Source organism: Oncorhynchus tshawytscha, linkage group LG01, assembly GCF_018296145.1.
Source record: "Oncorhynchus tshawytscha isolate Ot180627B linkage group LG01, Otsh_v2.0, whole genome shotgun sequence".
NCBI classification, from domain to species: Eukaryota; Metazoa; Chordata; class Actinopteri; order Salmoniformes; family Salmonidae; genus Oncorhynchus; species Oncorhynchus tshawytscha.
This window is the reverse complement of record NC_056429.1, coordinates 9,183,772-9,205,014: the sequence shown is the minus strand read 5'-3', so window position 1 is coordinate 9,205,014 and position 21,243 is coordinate 9,183,772. Positions and strand designations below refer to the sequence as shown.

The window sequence follows — 21,243 nt, the reverse complement described above, 5'->3', positions numbered from 1 at the left end:
CTCTCCTCGTCCAGGGTGTTCTGCAGCTCAAAGTACCTGAAGAGAGAGTCCCGGGCCAGGGGACTTTCTCGTCCTCCTCTTGCTCCTGCATCACCATCAGGTTGTCCTCCACATACACCTCCCAGTCTAACAGAGGAAACCAGGGGCCCGTTCATTAGGGCATAAAATAGAAAAGGGTTTAAAATGGTTTGCAATGGAAGTCTAGTCTGTTTTATGTTTGCAGCCAGAATATGATGTACAGGCCACAGGTGTCTTGGTCCAGTTCTGGAACTTTGCGGGTGTTGGCGATCAGAGCATATTAGTGATCCGCTATGATGAGAATGATGAAGGAGTTGCAGATATCTCTGGAGACAAGTTGAAAGCTTGTGAAAATGTGTCAAAAACCTTTTGAACTTGTAACATGAATTTGTCAAAACTGCAAGTTTTGTTCCTTAACAGAAATTGATTCTGACTGGTGGGACTCCAACTTTATGTAATATCACACTGGTTGAATCAACATTGTTTCTACATCAATCCAATGATTTTGAACCAACGTTTATTGAACGCTGAATTGACATCTGTGCCCAGTGGGAAGAGATTGCATTTGTTATTTATTTTACCTTTATTTAACTAGGCAAGTCAGTTAAGACGGTGGGTTAACTGCCTGTTCAGGGGCAGAACGACAGATTTGTACCTTGTCAGCTCGGGGGTTTGAACTTGCAACCTTCCGGTTACTAGTCCAACGCTCTAACCACTAGGCTACCCTGCCGCCCCATGCTACTCTTTAAGGCCTTTCAAACTGTAGGAGATTTATGAAATATGTAATTTAGCACGATAAGCTCAATATCAACTGTTTATGACACATTTAAATCCTATTATTTTATCATAACTGAGAATGAGAGAAATACTACTGTTCAATACATCCCCCAAAAATATTTCATAGTAAGAGCAAATATCACACACTTAAAGTTCATATTATAAACCGGACCCTCGACGTTGGAGCGAGTGTAACTCTGGATGACTCTGACCACAGCAAAGATATCAGCAAACACCAGCAGCAGCAACAATATGAAGGTCATGGCTCATAAACACATCCTTAAAGGAAAACTATGTGTTTCATTAGTCCATTGTTGATATAGTCCCAAAATGTTTTTGCATGTCAGCAAAAATATAAACGCAACATGCAACAATTTCAAAGATTTCACTGAGTTACAGTTCATATAAGGAAACAGTCAATTGAAATAAATGCATTAGGCCCTAATCTTTGAATTGGACACTACTGGTAATATAGCGATGCATCTGTTGGTCACAGATACCTTCAAGAAAAGGGCGTGGATCAGTAAACCAGTCAGTACCTGGTGTGACTGCCATGTGCCTCATGCAGCTTATGCCTGCCCATACCATAACCCCACCGCCACCATGGGGCAGTCTGTTCAATTAGTTGACATCAGCAAACAGCTCGCCAATCGCACGCTTCCTCAAAACTTGAGACATCTGTGGCATTGTGTTGTGTGACCAAACTGAACATTTTAGAGTGGCCTTTTATTGTCCTCAGCACAAGGTACACCTGTGTAATGATCATGCTGTTTAATCAGCTTCTTGATATGCCACACCTGTCATGTGGATGGATTATCTTGGCAAAGGATAAATGCTCAATAACAGGGATGTAAACTAATTTGTGCACAACATCTAAGAGAAATAAGCTTTTTGTGCATATGGCAAATTCAGCTCATGAAACATGGGACCAACACTTTAAATGTTGCCTTTATATTTTTGTTCAGTGTGTCATGGCGTTGCCCTCTTTGGGTACAGAGAGCACCCCTCCCTCTGCACCGGCCTTTTCTATGCACCATCCCCCTACCCCCTGTCTCCTACACCCAGGCTGCTGTGGTCAGAGAGAGGTTGTAAATTCCTGGAGGAGATTATCTCCTCATGGCCACAGTATAGAGACAGAGTACATTTTCATAGAGAACAAAGGAATTTCTTCCACCTCACAGAACTTGAGGTCCGAACAACATTTATGTTCTGGAGAAGGTATAAAAGATCGGTGAAGAATCCAGCTACGAACTGGTCCGTTTGGTACACTTTTGGGAAACTCATGGGAGACAATACGGCCACAGTACCATAACGCTGTTTATATAATAGCCTCAGATATGAGGTTTACATCTAATTGCTGTATAAGATGAATGAGTGAGGATGATACGGTTTGTGAAATTGTATAATGTGATTTTGGACTGTTTAATGAAGGAAACTCCAATTCCCTTTGGAGTTTAACTAAATCAGAGGGCCGCCCATGAGCACAGTTGTGGTCGGTCGGGCATCCTGGGACAGGCCCTTTTCTGCAATTCCGAATAAAAACCCCACCTTGAGAATTTCTCAACAGACCATGTTGCTCTCAATTACAAGAGGACAAAGGTTGCAGACCAGCTTACCTCGATAACGAGAGGGCCAAGGTTTGAGACCAGACTGCTGAATCTTTTAACCATCCCATGTGGTTAAACTCTTAGACTATCGATACCGACAGAATAAGAACAAGTCTTTGATATTAATTACTAGTCTGCAGCTAGGAATTCGGTATCATTGAACGCGATGACCGACAACCGCCGAAACATCTACCCATAACAACATGAATGAATGTCACTCTGAACTATCCATTCTAACCACGACAGAGAGGACGGACAAACTCTCCAACAGAAACTAACTTTCAAATCAAATCAAATCAAATGTTATTTGTCACATACACATGGTTAGCAGATCTTAATGCGAGTGTAGTGAAATGCTTGTGCTTCTAGTTCCGACAATGCAGTAATAACCAACAAGTAATCTAACTAACAATTCCAAAACTACTGTCTTATACACAGTGTAAGGGGATAAAGAATATGTACATAAGGATATATGAATGAGTGATGGTACAGAGCAGCATAGGCAAGATACAGTAGATGGTATCGAGTACAGTATATACATATGAGATGAGTATGTAAACAAAGTGGCATAGTTAAAGTGGCTAGTGATACATGTATTACATAAGGATGCAGTCGATGATATAGAGTACAGTATGTACGTATGCATATGAGATGAATAATGTAGGGTAAGTAACATTATATAAGGTAGCATTGTTTAAAGTGGCTAGTGATATATTTACATCATTTCCCATCAATTCCCATTATTAAAGTGGCTGGAGTTGAGTCAGTGTCAGTGTGTTGGCAGCAGCCACTCAATGTTAGTGGTGGCTGTTTAACAGTCTGATGGCCTTGAGATAGAAGCTGTTTTTCAGTCTCTCGGTCCCAGCTTTGATGCACCTGTACTGACCTCGCCTTCTGGATGATAGCGGGGTGAACAGGCAGTGGCTCGGGTGGTTGATGTCCTTGATGATCTTTATTGCCTTCCTGTAACATCGGGTGGTGTAGGTGTCCTGGAGGGCAGGTAGTTTGCCCCCGGTGATGCGTTGTGCAGACCTCACTACCCTCTGGAGAGCCTTACGGTTGTGGGCGGAGCAGTTGCCGTACCAGGCGGTGATACAGCCCGCCAGGATGCTCTCGATTGTGCATCTGTAGAAGTTTGTGAGTGCTTTTGGTGACAAGCCAAATTTCTTCAGCCTCCTGAGGTTGAAGAGGCGCTGCTGCGCCTTCTTCACGATGCTGTCTGTGTGAGTGGACCAATTCAGTTTGTCTGTGATGTGTATGCCGAGGGACTTAAAATTTGCTACCCTCTCCACTACTGTTCCATCGATGTGGATAGGGGGTGTTCCCTCTGCTGTTTCCTGAAGTCCACAATCATCTCCTTAGTTTTGTTGACGTTGAGTGTGAGGTTATTTTCCTGACACCACACTCCGAGGGCCCTCACCTCCTCCCTGTAGGCCGTCTCGTCGTTGTTGGTAATCAAGCCTACCACTGTTGTGTTGTCCGCAAACTTGATGATTGAGTTGGAGGCGTGCATGGCCACGCAGTCGTGGGTGAACAGGGAGTACAGGAGAGGGCTCAGAACGCACCCTTGTGGGGCCCCAGTGTTTCAGCAGAGATCCCGACAACACACTGAGCGTAAATATATATATTGATTGCAATTGTTCCGAATGAGTGAGCGTTCATGTGCAAAGGATTAGCATTTCAATTGTTATAATTATCAACTGTGTGTTGTCTTATCTCAGTCGACCCCCACTTCCCTTTTGGACACCAAGTCGTGATGCCGGTTTATCCCACTACGGAAACTCCGTTATCATTTCCTTGCAACTATCTACTGTTGTTTATGCATTTCTGTGAGTTACTTAGTTAGTAAATAAATTATTTTAAGACAATTGATGTACGGATGACTCATAGTGAAGACAGGGTTCGTGCAGATAACCAACAATTTACGGAGCTTGGAATGAGACTAACGTGAAGTCAAATAAATAAATAATTTATTAAGAAGACTAATTGATCAGATATTAAAATATCCGAAAAGTTGTATTAGGAAAATTATAACTTTGTAATCTGAATATTTTCCTTGGTGCCCCGACTTCCTAGTTAATTACATTTGCCTGATTAGTTAATCACGATATGCTAATTACAGAGAATCTTTGAGAAAAACTAAAAGTCTTGAGTTAATGATTGTAAAGAAACGACAAGTGTATATAACTTTCAAAATACAGAAATACAAAATACAGAAATACAACCCATTTCATTTTTCTAGTCCCAAAATGTTTTGCATTTCAGTGTAACAGTATAGACTTTGCGTCCGTCCCCTCGCCCCGACCTGGGCACGAACCAGGGACGCTCTGCACACGTCAACAGTCACCCTCGAAGCATCGTTACCCATCGCTCCACAAAAACCGCGGCCCTTGCAGAGCAAGGGGAACCACTACTTCAAGGTCTCAGAGCGAGTGACGTCACCGATTGAAACACTATCAGCGCGCACCACCGCTAACTAGCTAGCCATTTCGCATCGGCTACACTAACTAGCTAGCCATTTCGCATCGGCTACACTAGCAATCAAGTTTTCAATACCGGCAGTATTTCTGTATTTTGAAAGTTATATATCTTGAAAATTTGATTGCTGACATGAAAAACATTGAGACTAGAAAAAATAATGGACTAATGAAACAAATACCAAAATATACTTTTTGGGTGGAATTTTCCTTTAAGATCTAGGCCTGCTAATCTGTATTGGCCAATACCTATCGTCTCTGGGTGTTTCAACATTTCTATAATTTCTACCAACTATTTTGTGTCTATCTGTACAGGGGGCTCTCGAGTGGTGTAGCGGTCTAAGGCACTGCATCTCAGAGCTAGAGGCATCACTACAGACCCTGGTTCCATTCCAGGCTGTATCACAACCAGCTATGATAGGAAGTCCCATAGAGCTGTGCACAACTGGCCCAGCGTCGTCCGGGTTAGGATTTGGCCAGGGTAGGCCATCATTGTAAATAAGAATTTGTTCTTAACTGACAATTGAGACATGGATTGTGTATGTGTGTCATTCAGAGGGTGAATGGGCAAGACAAAATATTTAAGGGCCTTTGAACGGGGTATAGTAGTAGGTGCCAGGCACACCGGTTTGTGTCAAGAACTGCAACACTGTTTTTCATGCTCAACAGTTTCCCGTGTGTATCAAGAATGGTCCACCACCCAAAGGAAATCCAGCCAACATGACACAACTGTGGGAAGCATTGAAGTCAACATGGGCCAGCATCCCTGTGGAATGCTTTTGACACCTTGTAGGGTCCATGCCCCGATGAATTGAGACTGTTCTGAGGGAAAAAGCCAGTGCAACTCAATATTAGTGAGGTGTTCCTAATGTTTGGTATACTTACTGTATACAGTGCCTTGCGAAAGTATTCGGCCCCCTTGAACTTTGCGACCTTTTGCCACATTTCAGGCTTCAAACATAAAGATATAAAACTGTATTTTTTTGTGAAGAATCAACAACAAGTGGGACACAATCATGAAGTGGAACGACATTTATTGGATATTTCAAACTTTTTTAACAAATCAAAAACTGAAAAATTGGGCGTGCAATATTATTCAGCCCCTTTACTTTCAGTGCAGCAAACTCTCTCCAGAAGTTCAGTGAGGATCTCTGAATGATCCAATGTTGACCTAAATGACTAATGATGATAAATACAATCCACCTGTGTGTAATCAAGTCTCCGTATAAATGCACCTGCACTGTGATAGTCTCAGAGGTCCGTTAAAAGCGCAGAGAGCATCATGAAGAACAAGGAACACACCAGGCAGGTCCGAGATACTGTTGTGAAGAGGTTTAAAGCCGGATTTGGATACAAAAAGATTTCCCAAGCTTTAAACATCCCAAGGAGCACTGTGCAAGCGATAATATTGAAATGGATGGAGTAACAGACCACTGCAAATCTACCAAGACCTGGCCGTCCCTCTAAACTTTCAGCTCATTCAAGGAGAAGACTGATCAGAGATGCAGCCAAGAGGCCCATGATCACTCTGGATGAACTACAGAGATCTACAGCTGAGGTGGGAGACTCTGTCCATAGGACAACAATCAGTCGTATATTTCACAAATCTGGCCTTTATGGAAGTGTGGCAAGAAGAAAGCCATTTCTTAAAGATATCCATAAAAAGTGTTGTTTAAAGTTTGCCACAAGCCACCTGGGAGACACACCAAACATGTGGAAGAAGGTGCTCTGGTCAGATGAAACCAAAATTGAACTTTTTGGCAACAATGCAAAACGTTATGTTTGGCGTAAAAGCAACACAGCTCATCACCCTGAACACACCATCCACACTGTCAAACATGGTGGTGGCAGCAACATGGTTTGGGCCTGCTTTTCTTCAGCAGGGACAGGGAAGATGGTTAAAATTGATGGGAAGATGGATGGAGCCAAATACAGGACCATTCTGGAAGAAAACCTGATGGAGTCTGCAAAAGACCTGAGACTGGGACGGAGATTTGTCTTCCAACAAGACAATGATCCAAAACATAAAGCAAAATCTACAATGGAATGGTTCAAAAATAAACATATCCAGGTGTTAGAATGGCCAAGTCAAAGTCCAGACCTGAATCCAATCGAGAATCTGTGGAAAGAACTGAAAACTGCTGTTCACAAATGCTCTCCATCCAACCTCACTGAGCTCGAGCTGTTTTGCAAGGAGGAATGGGAAAAAATGTCAGTCTCTCGATGTGCAAAACTGATAGAGACATACCCCAAGCGACTTACAGCTGTAAATCGCAGCAAAAGGTGGCGCTACAAAGTATTAATAAGGGGGCTGAATAATTTTGCACGCCCAATTTTTCAGTTTTTGATTTGTTAAAAAAGTTTGAAATATCCAATAAATGTCGTTCCACTTCATGATTGTGTCCCACTTGTTGTTGATTCTTCACAAAAAATACAGTTTTATATCTTTATGTTTGAAGCCTGAAATGTGGCAAAAGGTCGCAAAGTTCAAGGGGGCCGAATACTTTCGCAAGGCACTGTATCTGTATATATAATAGGCATAATATCTAAACTCAGCAAAAAAATAAATGTTCTCTCACTGTCAACTGCATTTTTTTTCAGCAAACTTAACATGTGTAAATATGTGTATGAACATAACAAGATTCAACAACTGAGACATAAACTGTACAAGTTCCACAGACATGTGGCAAACAGAAATGGAATAATGTGTCCCTGAACAAAGGGGGGGGGGCAATATCAACAGTAACAGTCAGTATCTGTTGTGGCCACCAGCTGCATTAAGTACTGCAGTGCCTGAGGCGGGGCTTTACCTAGCAAAGACTTATAGATGACCTCAATGGGATTGAGATTCGGGCTCTTCGCTGGCCATGGCAGAACACTGACATTCCTGTCTTGCAGGAAATCACGCACAGAACGAGCAGTATGGCTGGTGGCATTGTCATGCTGGAGGGTCATGTCAGGATGAGCCTGCAGGAAGGGTACCACATGAGGGAGGAGGATGTCTTCCCTGAAACACATAGTGTTGAGATTGCCTGCAATGACAACAACCTCAGTCCGATGATGCTGTGACACACCTCAGGCCTCGGTGTAACGCTCATTCCTTCGAAGATAAACGCGAATCCGACCATCACCCCTGGTGAGACAAAACCGCGACTCATCAGTGTCTGGTCCAGCGACGGTGGGTTTGTGCCCATAGGCGACGTTGTTGCAGGTGAAGTCTGGTGAGGACCTGTCTTACAACAGGCCTACAAGCCCTCAGTCCAGCCTCTCTCAGGCTACTGCGGACAGTCAGCACTGACAGAGGGATTGTGCTTTCCTGGTGTAACTCAGGCAGTTGTTGTTGCCATCCTGTACCTGTCCCGCAGATGTGATGTTGGGATGTACCGATCCTGTGCAGGTGTTGTTACACGTGGTCTGCCACTGCGAGGACGATCAGCTGTCCGTCCTGTCTCCCTGTAGTGCTGTCTTAGGCGTCTCACAGTACGGACATTGCAATTTATTGCCCTGGCCACATCTGCAGTCCTCATGCCTCCTTGCAGCATGCATAAGGCACGTTCACGCAGATGAGCAGGGACCATGGGCATCTTTCTTTTGGTGTTTTTCAGAGTCAGTAGAAAGGCCTCTTTAGTGTCCTAAGTTTTCATAACAGTTACCTCAATTGCCTACCATCTGTAAGCTGTAAGTGTCTTATTGACCGTTCCACAGGTGCATGTTCATTAATTGTTTATGGTTCATTGAACAAGCATGGGAAACAGTGTTTAAACCCTTTACAATGCAGATCTGTGAAGTTATTCAGACTTTTACGAATTATCTTTGAATGAAAGGGACGTTTCTTTTTTTGCTGAGTTTATGTGGTTTGTATGTATTTTATTTATGTGTATTCAGTGGTGTAAAGTACTTAAGTACTAAGTCGTTTTTGGGGTATCTTTACTTTACTATTTATATATTTTACAACCTTTACTTCACTATAGTCCTAAAGAAAATAATGTAGTTTTTACTCCATCAATTTTCCGTGACACCCAAAAGTACTCGTTACATTTTGAATGCTTAGGACAGGAATATTGTCCAATTCATAAAACTATTCAAAAGAGAAAATCCCTGGTCATTACTACTGCCTCTGATCTGGTGGACTCATTAAACACACATGCTTCGTTTATAATGGTGGAGGAGTGTGCCCCTGGCTATCCATAAATTTAAAAAAATTATTATTATTATGGCTTAATATAAGGAATTTGAAATGATTTATACATTTACTTTTGATACTTAAGTATATTTAAAACCAAATACTTTGACTTACTAACTTTACTTTAACTCAAGTATGACAATTGGGTACTTTTTCCACCACTGTGTGTATCTACTGTATCTATTTACCTCACATGCAGTTTACAGTACATTCACAGAGAACTCGTTATTTAATTATTTCTTGGTTTGACTCTCAGCAAAAAATCTATAATATTCCAGGTGCTTTTCCAGAAGTATCAGATGTTGTCTACCCATTTCAGGAAGATCTCTACTAAGAAGAGTGCCAGGATGATCCGGTCCAACATGTCCAGAACCAGCTTCTGGATCTCCAGCTTGGGGTCCATGTTGTCAAACACCTCTGGGGCAGAAAGAATAGTCAGGTTGCCAGATCTACTTCTAGTCCAGAGAGCAGAAACCAAGCTAAAGTGAAGACAGATCATCTGCAGACCTGGCAAACAGGCTACTGAAAGTTGTGACAAAATATGTTGTAAAAATGAAACTAATTAAGAGAGTGCGATAAATACAGTAAGAATTTTGAAACGGAGTAGGCATTCAAGCTAGGTTCCATGTAGCTCCGTTGGTATGACATTTGCATCACCAGGGCTGTGGGTTCGATTCCTACAGGGTACCAGCACCATGCGCTCACTACTGTAAGTCGCTCTGGACAAGTGTGTCTACTAAATGTAGTGCAAAAATCTTATGTCATTGAAAATTCCATTTAATGTTCATCTGTTTGTTTTTACAAGAGCTGCAGGTAGACTCGACTGTGGTAATATGCATTACATATTAGTTGAGGGAGACTTTAATATGTTTCACCTGCTTGTTTCTCCAATACAATGGTATTCGGAATGATGACAATGATATTCGTAAATATTTTACCTGAATAATCATTTCAAGGTGCGCGTGCTTGCGTGCACGTTGGCACGTTTCCTGTAATTCTATTGGCTACCATAGTATATGGGTATTTAATATAGTGGGCATGCACCCGGTGATTGTCAGTTAGTAAATTGATCTCTTGATGGCTTAATGACACAGGACTGGGGGCACTGCTCGTTTTGTGCCAAAGCTGAAGCGTCCTTACTAACTCATACTAACTAGCTGCTAGGTACTTGATCACACTGTGCTGTGAGTTATATGTTACTTATGTAATAAACCACATCAACAAGTATTCTTTGTTGTGGCATTAATCATGGTGAACCCACGCATCAGACAGAAGATTAGCCCCACAATAATATTATACAATATACAGTAAACAATACAATAGAAAGGAATATGTGCAAAGCTGAACTACATCTGAAATATTGCTTTAAATTATTTTGAAAAAAAAACACTGATCAACAAACAACAACAAAAAACATTTAATATGAGTCTCAAGTACATCGCCATAGTAAAATCCCCCCGCCATGATATTTCCAGGCACAACTAAAACCCAAGGTTTTAGTTTTCCATTCAAGACTCTGTGGAGAGTTAGTCTCTAGAATCCAGTCGTCCCTGGCGATGGCGGTCCATGGTGATGGTGCTGCCCTACTGGGGGAGATGGGGAGATCTCAAAGCACACCAGCTGGTGTGTGTCTTTCCCCATTAGACTAGTGTACTTCTCCTCGTCTGTCTCTCTCTCTCACACACACACACATACACCCTTGTTTAGCATGCAGTTTATAACAAAAGGTATGAGCTGTTGAGCCTATCAGGTGTAGTGTTTAATCACCTCAAGTATAATAAAAAGCATTGAGCTGGCACACACCTAGAGAAAGTTATTTAGTCTAGAGGTGCTGACTAACAGCGAATAAATTGTAAGCTATGAAAATAAATAAATAAATAAAGAGAGTTGCGCACTCTAGTAAAACACCAACGTTTCGGCATTGCACCCTGAAGAAGGCACAGTGACGCTGAAACATTGGTGTTTTACCCAATAAATTACTGGGATTTTATACATAGAGTGTGCGACTCTCTTTAATCACATCAAGTTAAAATGGCGCCGAAGAGGATGGCTGACGTTTTTGCATTGTTTGTAACTTATATTTTAACTTATTTTGCACATAATGTTGCTGCTACCATCTTTTATGACCGAAAATAACTTCTGGACATCAGAACTGGGATTACTCACCACAAACTGAAAGAAGCTTTTTCCTTTAACAAGTCCGACGAGAAAGATATACTGCTCTCCCGGGAACAGGCCCAGATCCACGTCATTTGCGTGAAGAAAAGACAGAGCAAAAGAGGACGCAGATCGGGATGCCTTTTGAGAATCCGTAGGCAAGCGAGTAAACTCTCACTGCCATCAATTCTACTTGCTAACATGCAGTCATTGGAAAATAAAATTGATGACCTACAATTATCCTACCAACGGGACATTAAGAACTGTAATATCTTATGTTTCACTGAGCCGTGGCTGAACGACTACAAGGATAATATAGAGCTGGAGGGATTTTCAATGCACCGGCAGAACAGAGGACTTTAATGCAGGCTAACTTAAATCAATTTTATCAAATATTTACCAGCATGTCACATGTGCAAGCAGAGGGGAAAAAAACTCTAGACCACCTTTTCTTCACACACAGAGATGCATACAAAGCTCTCCCTCGCCCTCCATTTGGCAGTATACCACCTCAGACATTGGCTTCATCAATAAGTGCATCGACGTCCCCACAGTGATCGTACGTACATATTCCAACCAGAAGCCATGGATTACAGGCAACATCCACATCGAGCTAAAGGCTAGAGCTGCCACTTTCAAGGAGAAGGACACAAAATCCGGACAACTATAAGAAATCCCGCTATGCCCTCAGACGAACCATCAAACAAGCAAAGCGTCAATACAGGATTAAGATTGAATCCTACTACACCAGCTCTGACGCTCATGGATGTGGCAGGGCTTGAAAACTATTACGGACTACAAAGGGAAACCCAGACGCAAGCTGCCGAGTGACGGAAGCCTACCAGACGGTACCCACGTCAATAGCTATATAGCACTCACGTCGATAGCTATGAAGTGCTTTGAAAGGCTGGTCTTTGCTCACATCAACAGCATCCTCCCGGACACCCTAGACCCACTCCAATTCGCATACCGCCCGAACAGATCCACAGATGACACAATCTCAATCGAACTCCACACTGCCCTTTCCCACCTGGACAAAAATAATACCTATGTGAAAATGCTGTTCATTGACTACAGCTCAGCGTTCAACACCACAGTGCCCACGAAACTCATCACTAAGCTAAGGACTCTGGGACTAAACACCTGCAACTGGATCCTGGACTTTCTGACGGGCCGCCCCCGCAGTTGGTAAGGGTAGGCAACAACACGTCTGCCACGTTGATCCTAAACACACTGGGGCCCCTCAGGGGTGTGTTTTTAGTCCCTTCCTGTACTCCCTGTTCACCCACGACTGCATGGCCAAGCATGACTCCAACACCATCATTAAGTTTGCTGACGACACAACAGTGTAAGGCCTGATCACAGACAACGATGAGACAGCCTGTAGGGAGGAGGTCAGAGAACTGGCCGTGTGGTGACAGGACAACAACCTCTCCCTCAACGTGAGTAAGACAATGAAGCTGATCGTGGTCTACAGGAAAAGGCAGTCCGAACAGGCCCCCATTAACATCAACGGGGCTGTAGTAGAGCGGGTCGAGAGTTTCAAATTTCTTGGTGTCCACATCACCAACAATCTATCATGGTCCAAACACACCAAGACAGTTGTGAAGAGGGCACGACAAAACCTTTTCCCCTCAGGAGACTGAAAAGACTTGGCATGGGTCCCCAGATCCTCAAAAAGTTCTACATCGAGAGCATCCTAACCGGTTGCATCACCGCCTGGTATGGCAACTGCTCGGCATCTGACTGATAGGCGCTACAGAGGGTAGTGTGCATATGGCCCAGTACATCACTGGGGCCAAGCTTCCTGCAATCCAGGAAATCACATAAAATTGTCAGAGACTCCAGTCACCCAAGTCATAGACTGTTATGAACAGATATGAATAGGCAATGAACATAAAAATAAAGACTATTTTAATATCTGTGATTGTATGTTATTTTTCAAACAAATAACGTTTGTTTTACTGTATTTTAATTAATTGAGCTAAGGGATCAATATCAGTATGATTTCTTTTCAATACAATTATTCACGATATAGCCAAGGAGATGAATGGAGATTGGTCGTGAACAAGGAAATAACGTGTGCCGGACTCTTATTGGCTGATTAAGACAGTATGACGCTGTTTATACTCCAATGGTAAGACGCCACACTTGGGTTCCTTTGAGAAGCCCCGGTAATACACATCCTCACCACTAACCCTTTCTCTCTTTCGAACAGTGCCACCAACATTGGGCCTAGCGAGAAAGCCTTGTACATTAGGAGGTTTTTTCCCCCCATTTAAAAACAAGCTTTACATTTCAAATTGCGCCTCTTTTTTTTAAAAATTTATAATTATTGCAGGATTTGGAAGACGTTGGCGCGTTTTACAATGTTGAAATTGTTTTTCATTGTTGTTCTCGCCCGGGTTGCTCTGGCGAGTGATGTGATTGAATTCACGGATGACGATTTTGACAGTAAAATTGGAGACCACGGGATGATTCTCGTGGAATTCTTTGCGCCATGGTAAGATATACTAGCTGTGCGTTTCTGTATGTCTTATACTGTTCAGTTACTCACGCAAGAGGAATAACATTGGCTTGTCCAAAAGGTTAATGGGCCTTTTTAGAATTGATATAAACGTGTGTTAACGTTAGCAAAATTTGTGTCCCCCAACTGCATCTAGCTAGCTAGGTACTGTTACCTAGCTGATAATGGTTAGCTCATAGCCATGCACTTCCTAACTTATCTAATTTGCCACAGCCTAGTCTTGTGACTCTCTTTTCTGCTCCCATTTGTTAAATGCACTTTGCTACGCGTTATTAGATGTGTTCGCTAACTAGTTAAGTTAAGGTGTCTGGTTTGTTGGCTAACTAGTTGAGCCTGGCTATCCAGAACGTTTCATGTTTTAATAATAAATGGCCTAATTCGTAGTTTGTTTGATCATTAGTTTACTAAGTTATCTTGTCTACCTCTCAGACTTTAACCTTAAGGCTAAATTATTGGCAATTACTATTGGAAATGACCTTACAATGAAGTTAACAATAACGACGTCGGGGGCTTGGCCTGCCACTGTTGTAACCCTCTTTTGGGTTGTCACTAGTTAACGCAGCCACAAAGTAAAACATTGACCATCTTAAAAATGGATGAAAACAAAACCTGTAGGGTTAGGTTTATAATCAGATTTTAAAAAGATAAATTATAGAAATGGGCGGGGCTTAGACATAATTATGCCGAGTGACGCTCCACTCTTAGCAGAGTTGCCAAAATTCCGATGCATCCGGATTTCAAGGATGCAACTAAACTGAATGTGGCTTCTTCTCAGGGGTTTATTTTTTTACGCCTGCTACGTGGTCATTGCTAGAAGGATCCAGCGTTTGTCAAAAAAAATTTGTGTGCATTTTATTTAAAGCTAGTCCTAACCTTATCCTAATTCTCCTAACCCGCTGCATAAATTTTCCTAACCTGTCAAATCTGTTAATTTGACATGCTGGATCTCTTCTGGCTATGACCCTGCTAGGTTCTATACCTCAGTGACAATATTAGTTTAGTTGTAACCTTATGATTGGCCAGTGAAGCTTGGGTGGCTACTCCCGATTGGTCCCCAAAACTTTTACATAGTTCAACAATGCTGTCAAACTTGAGCAGGGCTTCCTCAGATGATAGCAATCTATCCTTTTCAAGATGGGTGATAAGATTTGATAACTTCATACAGGTTTGTATTTTCCAAGCAATATGTGGATTTCCTTTTTTCTCTCAAACCATTGCTGCTGCATTTATTTCAACGTCCATTTACATGTCAATTTGATCTGTCACCGTGGTATCAAATTCCCCCTGCTTTTAACTTACCACTAAGGCCTGAACGGTTCACTGCCTGGGAAGGCAACATAAAGGCCAAGATTTTATTGTTTTACAGATTATCAGTTTACCTCGCTTGTTTGTCCTGTAGGTGTGGCCATTGTAAAAAACTAGCTCCGGAGTATGAGGTGGCAGCCACACGTCTGAAAGGCATCGTCGGATTGGCCAAGGTACTTCAGCCACTTAATGCACCTTACATTTTTGACCTTTTGGTCTTAAAAGGTTGTGTGTGTGTAATACCCCACACTCATGTAAAGACAGCCATGTCCATAAGGTTTCTATAAACTGAGCTAGTTGCACAGTTTGTGCTCTAGGTCACACTAAGTGATGGTCACCTGACATCTTGCTTTAGGTCGACTGCACGGTCCACAACAACGTGTGCCAGAAATACGGAGTCAGCGGTTACCCAACACTGAAGATCTTCAGAGATGGAGAGGACGCTGGTGCCTACGATGGACCCAGAAATGCAGGTATTTAGCCTTAACATTCAATATCGTCTTGTCCTGATGGGCTGAGTCACTGCCTGTTATCCAACTAATTACATGTTTTTGTATTTCAATTGTTTCTCTTGTCAGATGGAATTGTCAGCCATCTTAAAAAGCAGGCCGGCCCAGCTTCTGTGGAGCTCAAGACCGAGGCAGATTTCACAAAGTATGTCGGAGACCGTGACGCAAGTGTTGTGGGTAGGTTTTGCCTTAACGTTGAGTTCTGCATGACTAAACAAAACCAAAGGACTGAGTAAAATGTCTACTTTTTGCCTTTGTCGTCTGATATTTGACTGTATGCTGTGTTTCCTGTGTCTGTCTTGTCCAGGTTTCTTTGCCGACGCTGGAAGCCCAGCCAAAGCAGAGTTCCTGAAGTCGGCCAGTGCCCTCCGAGAGTCCTTCCGCTTTGCACACACCAACTCAGAGGATCTTCTCCAGAAACATGGCGTAGAGGGAGAGTGAGTGTTCTCGGATCATTGGCTTGTTCATCCCTGTAAAGGGATGGTTCACTCAAAATACAAACATGTTTTCTTCACTGTAGGCGTAAGGTAAGTGGAAAATCATGTTAACTTGTATTTTAAGTGAACTGTCACTTTTTAATCAGGGACACAAACTAGTCACCTTTTGGTGAAATTTGCTGTTTTGAATCCAAAATGGGTGACGTACGTGAATCGTAAATCGAATGAGATGTTTACGGGGGGGTACTGGCTGTAAGCGAATGAGTGATGCGCATTTGGAGCAATACTGGCTGTATCCAAGGCTCAGCCAATCGTTCACATAACAGAATGCAGCACGCGACTGAAGAGGGGAGACACAACCAATGTTCTACTTACAGCATCAGTGAGCGCTCTGGAAATACAGCAGTAGGGTGCAAAGGCAGTATGCCAGTTAATTTACAGCAGCGCGTCCCCTGAACGATAACGAAGAGGTAGGTGAGAAGCCTGACCACGGAGTGAAGGTGATGAAGCATACTTCATGAGCTGTAACTGGAAGAAAACTGGCATTTGGAAAGTTTGAGATGAGGGAGAAAGTGTGGTGGAACAAGTGTTAGCATTGATAAGTGTCTTGTTAGCTGGATCGAATTCTCCTTCGTAAGCTAGCCAGAGAAATGTTGAGCAACATTAGCTAACTTAGCTGATCAAATAATTTAGTCTATTGTTTGAAAATTAGCTGGCTAATAAAGTCAGACAGCTAGCTAATGTTAGTAACCTAACCAATTCGCTGTAGTGTTAACTGGTATACAACTCCTTGCCATTCCTCAAGTTATAACGAGTTAGTTGCTTACTGGACCCTGGCAATCTGTGTGAAATGTTAACTAGCTAACGAACTAACTACTATCTGTGATCAAATGTTTTCGCTCTACAGTATGTGGTTTATTTTCGTAATGAGAGAATTAAGTGAAAATTAGGAGTTTGTTAAACAAGTGGATTCAAGGATCAAGTGTAGCTGGAGCTGGAGCCTGTCTTAAAACTGGAAGCCACTGTAGAGTTGAAAGGAACACCACACACTTTCCCTCTTTCAATACAGTGGATAAAAAGAGGTATGCCAGGTGTACTCTCTGCCTGAAATAGATTATGCCAACATAGGGTATCATGATCTGCTGGCACATTGTAGAACAGATGTCCACAGGCAGACAGTGAACAATGTAGTAATGTGCAGTGTAGCACACAGATATTACTTCTGTGTGAGTGAGGGGGTGGTTATTTAATTTTTTTTTACTCCGTGAACTTTATTTTTGCACACATGTAGCCTTGTGCACTTTATAGATGTCTACTATAGTGGCCACTATAATAGAGCAATTCTATTTCTACTTTAAGATGTGAAAACAATCAACTGCGATATTTAGATGTGTGTGTGTGTGTGAGATCACAAGTGTTCTATTATAAAGGCTGTCATGGCTAACTGCAATATTAGTGTGTTTTTTTTTTCTTCTCAAGACTTGTCATTTGCAGTAAATTCTAGTCAAATATTAACATTGTATTTTTTTTTGTTGCTGCAAGTTAGGTTCACACAAACCACTATTTTACACACAGACTGTTCTTGTAGATCATATTCTTTGTTGTTTAATTAGTTAGTTTTTTCTTTTTTCTCCTGTTTCAGTGCAAAAATGAAGTGTCACCTTTTTGGACCCTCACCAGTTTGCGTCCCTGTTTTAATAATGCTCACTGTGTTTGTTTTCTTGTTTGATGTGTAATCTGATGCCAGTATCGTCTCGTGTTCTGTTTTATTGCAGGGGAATCATTCTGTTCCGTCCATCACGCCTCAACAACAAATTTGAAGAGGGCAGTGTGAAGTTCAGCGAGGACACGTTTACCAACGCCAAGATCAAGCAGTTCATCCAGGACAACATGTGAGTTTTACCACAATATTTTCTCCCTTTTGTGTTGCTGGCACTGGTGAACCTTTTTAGTCAGTTTTCAAGGGATTCTTCTTGAATGAATTCTTGGGAGACGCATGGACCAGTTAAGACCAGTTTCTGTCAAGAGCAGCCTTTAAAACATTTTTTTGTTCAATCCCATGGTCTAGAATGAGGGGATTGTTTGTTTTCTTGCCAAGTTGTACCTCTAGTCTACTGCGTCTTGCATGCTGACATTTTATGAAACAAGTTGTACCTCTTACACTCCATGTTTCTCTTTCTCCGTCAGCTTTGGAATGTGCCCCCACATGACTGACGACAACAAGGACCAAATGAAGGACAAGGACCTGCTGGTGGCCTACTACGATGTGGACTATGAGAAGAACCCCAAAGGCTCCAACTACTGGAGGAACCGGTAGGGTCCCTAATAAATAACACTTAATCCCAGGAGGGAACCTTCCTTTTGTCTCGTGTGTTATGTTTTGTTAACGTGTAATCTCTCCAGCTGTCAGTCCCTAAGACTCAACTTGTACCTCATGTTGTGTACTCTGAAGGCTGGTTTCCTGGACATGGATGGTAAAGCATGTTCAATGGAGATTTGCAACAGATTTGCATTTCAGTGGCCTATTTGGGATGCATGACAAATGTTCCAAGGCGTTGTTATATGCAATGAACCCAACTTCCTCTCTCTCACTGTCTATAGGGTAATGAAGGTGGCTAAGGGTTTCCTGGACCAGGGGAACAAGCTGAACTTTGCCGTGGCCAGCAAGAACGGCTTTAGCCAAGACATCGCTGAGATGGGCCTGGACGCCAGCTCCGGGGAGCTTCCCGTGGTCGGTATCCGCACCGCCAAGGGAGACAAATACGTCATGACCGAGGAGTTCTCGTAAGTGTCACTTATCACCACACAACTCCAAATGGCACTTCGGACATGGTATCCCTTAGGATAGGGTGATGAACATTGGTGGAGAATTTACTGGTTAAGAGTTTATTGATCAGACAAGTGCTACCTGTTATTTAACTAAGGAATTCACATACTGTTTGTGAGTGTGCTCTCACTCAGTCTAATCTGCCATAGAAAAGGAAGATTTTCAAGCATCCCTTGAAAAATGTTAAAGGTTTTGGGGCTTTGTTGCCAAGTTTGACATTTGAAACTCTCTGCAGCAAAGGATATCAGCCAGAACTGCAGTTTAAAAGCAGACAAAGATTTATACACGTATTGTCTTACTACCAGCAAGTTAAATGTACACTTTCTACTGAAATATAGCAGCTTTAATGGGTCACGGTGCCCTCCTACAGGTAGAAACTTCCTGTGTCTGGGTTTTATTTCTCTACTGGTTCAGTACAATGCCTTGGGTTTTTCCACAGACGTGACGGCAAGGCCCTGGAGCGTTTTCTGCAGGACTACTTTGACGGCAAGCTGAAGCGTTACCTCAAGTCTGAGCCAATCCCTGAGAACAACGACGGCCCCGTCAAGGTGAGTCGGCGCCTGAGACTGACATTGCAAGTGGTTGGGCGCGCTCAAATCGGACAAAATGTGTAATCGAAGCAGCAACTTCGATGGTTTCCAATTGGAGCGGTGTGTTTGGGGCCGGATCTGTTTGTTGCACTGTCTGACAGATGTCCCTGTTTTACTCCACGAAGAGGCCTGGCTTTTCTAGGTTTGTCTGTGTAAACCATTCTCACCAAGGCCAACCCTTTCCATCCTTTGTCGTCCTCCAGACTGTGGTAGCTGAGAACTTTGACGCCATTGTGAACGAGGAGGACAAGGACGTGCTGATTGAGTTCTACGCCCCCTGGTGTGGTCACTGCAAGAGCCTGGAGCCCAAGTGGAAAGAGCTGGGAGAGAAGGTAAGGGCTACTGATTTGAAATGATGTGATTATGGCCATTCATCATTGGCATGTGATACTAACCCCCCTTTCTACCTCGCAGCTGTCCAGTGATCCCAACATTGTCATCGCAAAGATGGATGCCACAGCCAATGACGTGCCATCCCAATACGAAGTCAGAGGGTGAGTGATACATTTCCAACAGTCATAACTATTTAGCAAGTGTTTGACATGCAGGCGGTGTACATGTCATGGCTGTTGCTCCTTAATCATCATGCTTTTAAATTCCATGTTTCAGATTCCCCACCATCTTCTTCTCTCCAGCTGGACAGAAAATGAGCCCGAAGAAATACGAGGTTTGTTCCGAGTATACACACAACCCCAGATAGAACAATGACACAGATATTTCACCAGATGTATAAATGTGAAGCATCCTCTTGGCATTTCCACTCACTACCAAATATGGTGATGAGGAAGCTCATTGGTTACCAGTGGGAGAAGATGGAAGGAGATGGATTTTGGTTGACATTCTGGTAATTTTCTCATCGGTGAAACAACCTTTGATCTCAATACTGTTTTTCTGTTCCCAAAACTAGAATCTGCTATGAACAGAGTGGACTAAGTTTATTTTCTATATTACTTTTTTTTTTGTCGACTTCATTCTTTGTTTAAAAAATTATTTAAAAATTGTATTGTTTAGAAGTGAAAAGGCAAATTGAGATATTGCACACACGCTCTTCAGAGTAGGCGTTCCCTAACAAAATATCCAAATGTAGACTAGAATACCCATAGGTTCTCGCTAGCTGCTACTTGTTCTGCCCACTACAACTAATTTGTTCCCATTTGAAACAATTGCTTTGGTCTAGCTTGGTTTAGTTGTAAAAAAATAAAATAAAATCTTTGCTATAAATGCATGTGTTATAATTTCTGGCTCATAGAAGATTCCAAGGATACTCTCACTCACATGTAGGACTTATTGTGTCACATTGATGCTGCAGCTAACCTGGCTTGTCGATGTTTTTCTTTCTTTCAGGGAGGTCGCGAGGTCAGTGACTTCATGTCCTACCTGAAGGAGGAGGCTACCAACCCCCTGGTGGCTCAGGAAGAGGAGACGTCCAAGAAGAAGAAGAAGATCGAGCTCTAGAAGCTCAACTGGAGCCAACATTCCAAGGAGGGGAAAACACCGACAACTAAATTATATTCCAATCTTTAGTGAACTACAGAATGCTCTGAGCCCAGTTGAGATGAGGGTCCTGCCGCTCTGCGAACACTGTGGAAAGTGGAGGTGGTGTCCAGGGCCTGCCTGAATATTTTTTTTTTTTTTTGCCTCAATGAAATTGAGTATTTCCCCTGGTCTGTCTGTACCTCTGATGCACTTTGGTACAATAACAATTTCCAGTCATCTATTAGTTTATTATTTCTGGAAGAGGAGTTATGGTGAATTCCTTTTATTTTGTACCACGTCTTTGTTTTTGTACATTTGAAAGGATTGTGAAATAAAAAGGCCCACAAAACCAA

At 42.5% G+C, this 21,243-nt stretch overlaps 1 protein-coding gene across 1 annotated transcript; it reads left to right on the top strand.

Annotated features, from left to right (window-relative positions):
- The first annotated feature begins 13,402 nt into the window (after window positions 1-13,402).
- Window positions 13,403-21,243, top strand: LOC112222193 (protein disulfide-isomerase A3). The gene is made up of 13 exons (XM_042326773.1): window positions 13,403-13,722; window positions 15,146-15,224; window positions 15,407-15,524; window positions 15,630-15,737; window positions 15,868-15,997; window positions 17,773-17,889; window positions 18,185-18,310; window positions 18,599-18,781; window positions 19,264-19,372; window positions 19,618-19,746; window positions 19,829-19,908; window positions 20,024-20,081; window positions 20,759-21,243. The coding sequence occupies exons 1-13, from the start codon at window positions 13,589-13,591 to the stop codon at window positions 20,867-20,869; spliced, it is 1,482 nt and encodes a 493-aa protein (XP_042182707.1). The 5' UTR covers window positions 13,403-13,588; the 3' UTR covers window positions 20,870-21,243.

What these genes read in the sequence shown, in the direction of transcription:
- LOC112222193 (XM_042326773.1), top strand. Translation starts at nt 13,589, where the DNA reads ATGTTGAAATTGTTTTTCATTGTTGTTCTCGCCCGGGTTGCTCTGGCG. An exon ending in CGATGGACCCAGAAATGCAG is followed by an intron (nt 15,525 to 15,629) that starts GTATTTAGCCTT and finishes TTCTCTTGTCAG; the next exon opens with ATGGAATTGTCAGCCATCTT. An exon ending in CCGTGACGCAAGTGTTGTGG is followed by an intron (nt 15,738 to 15,867) that starts GTAGGTTTTGCC and finishes TGTCTTGTCCAG; the next exon opens with GTTTCTTTGCCGACGCTGGA.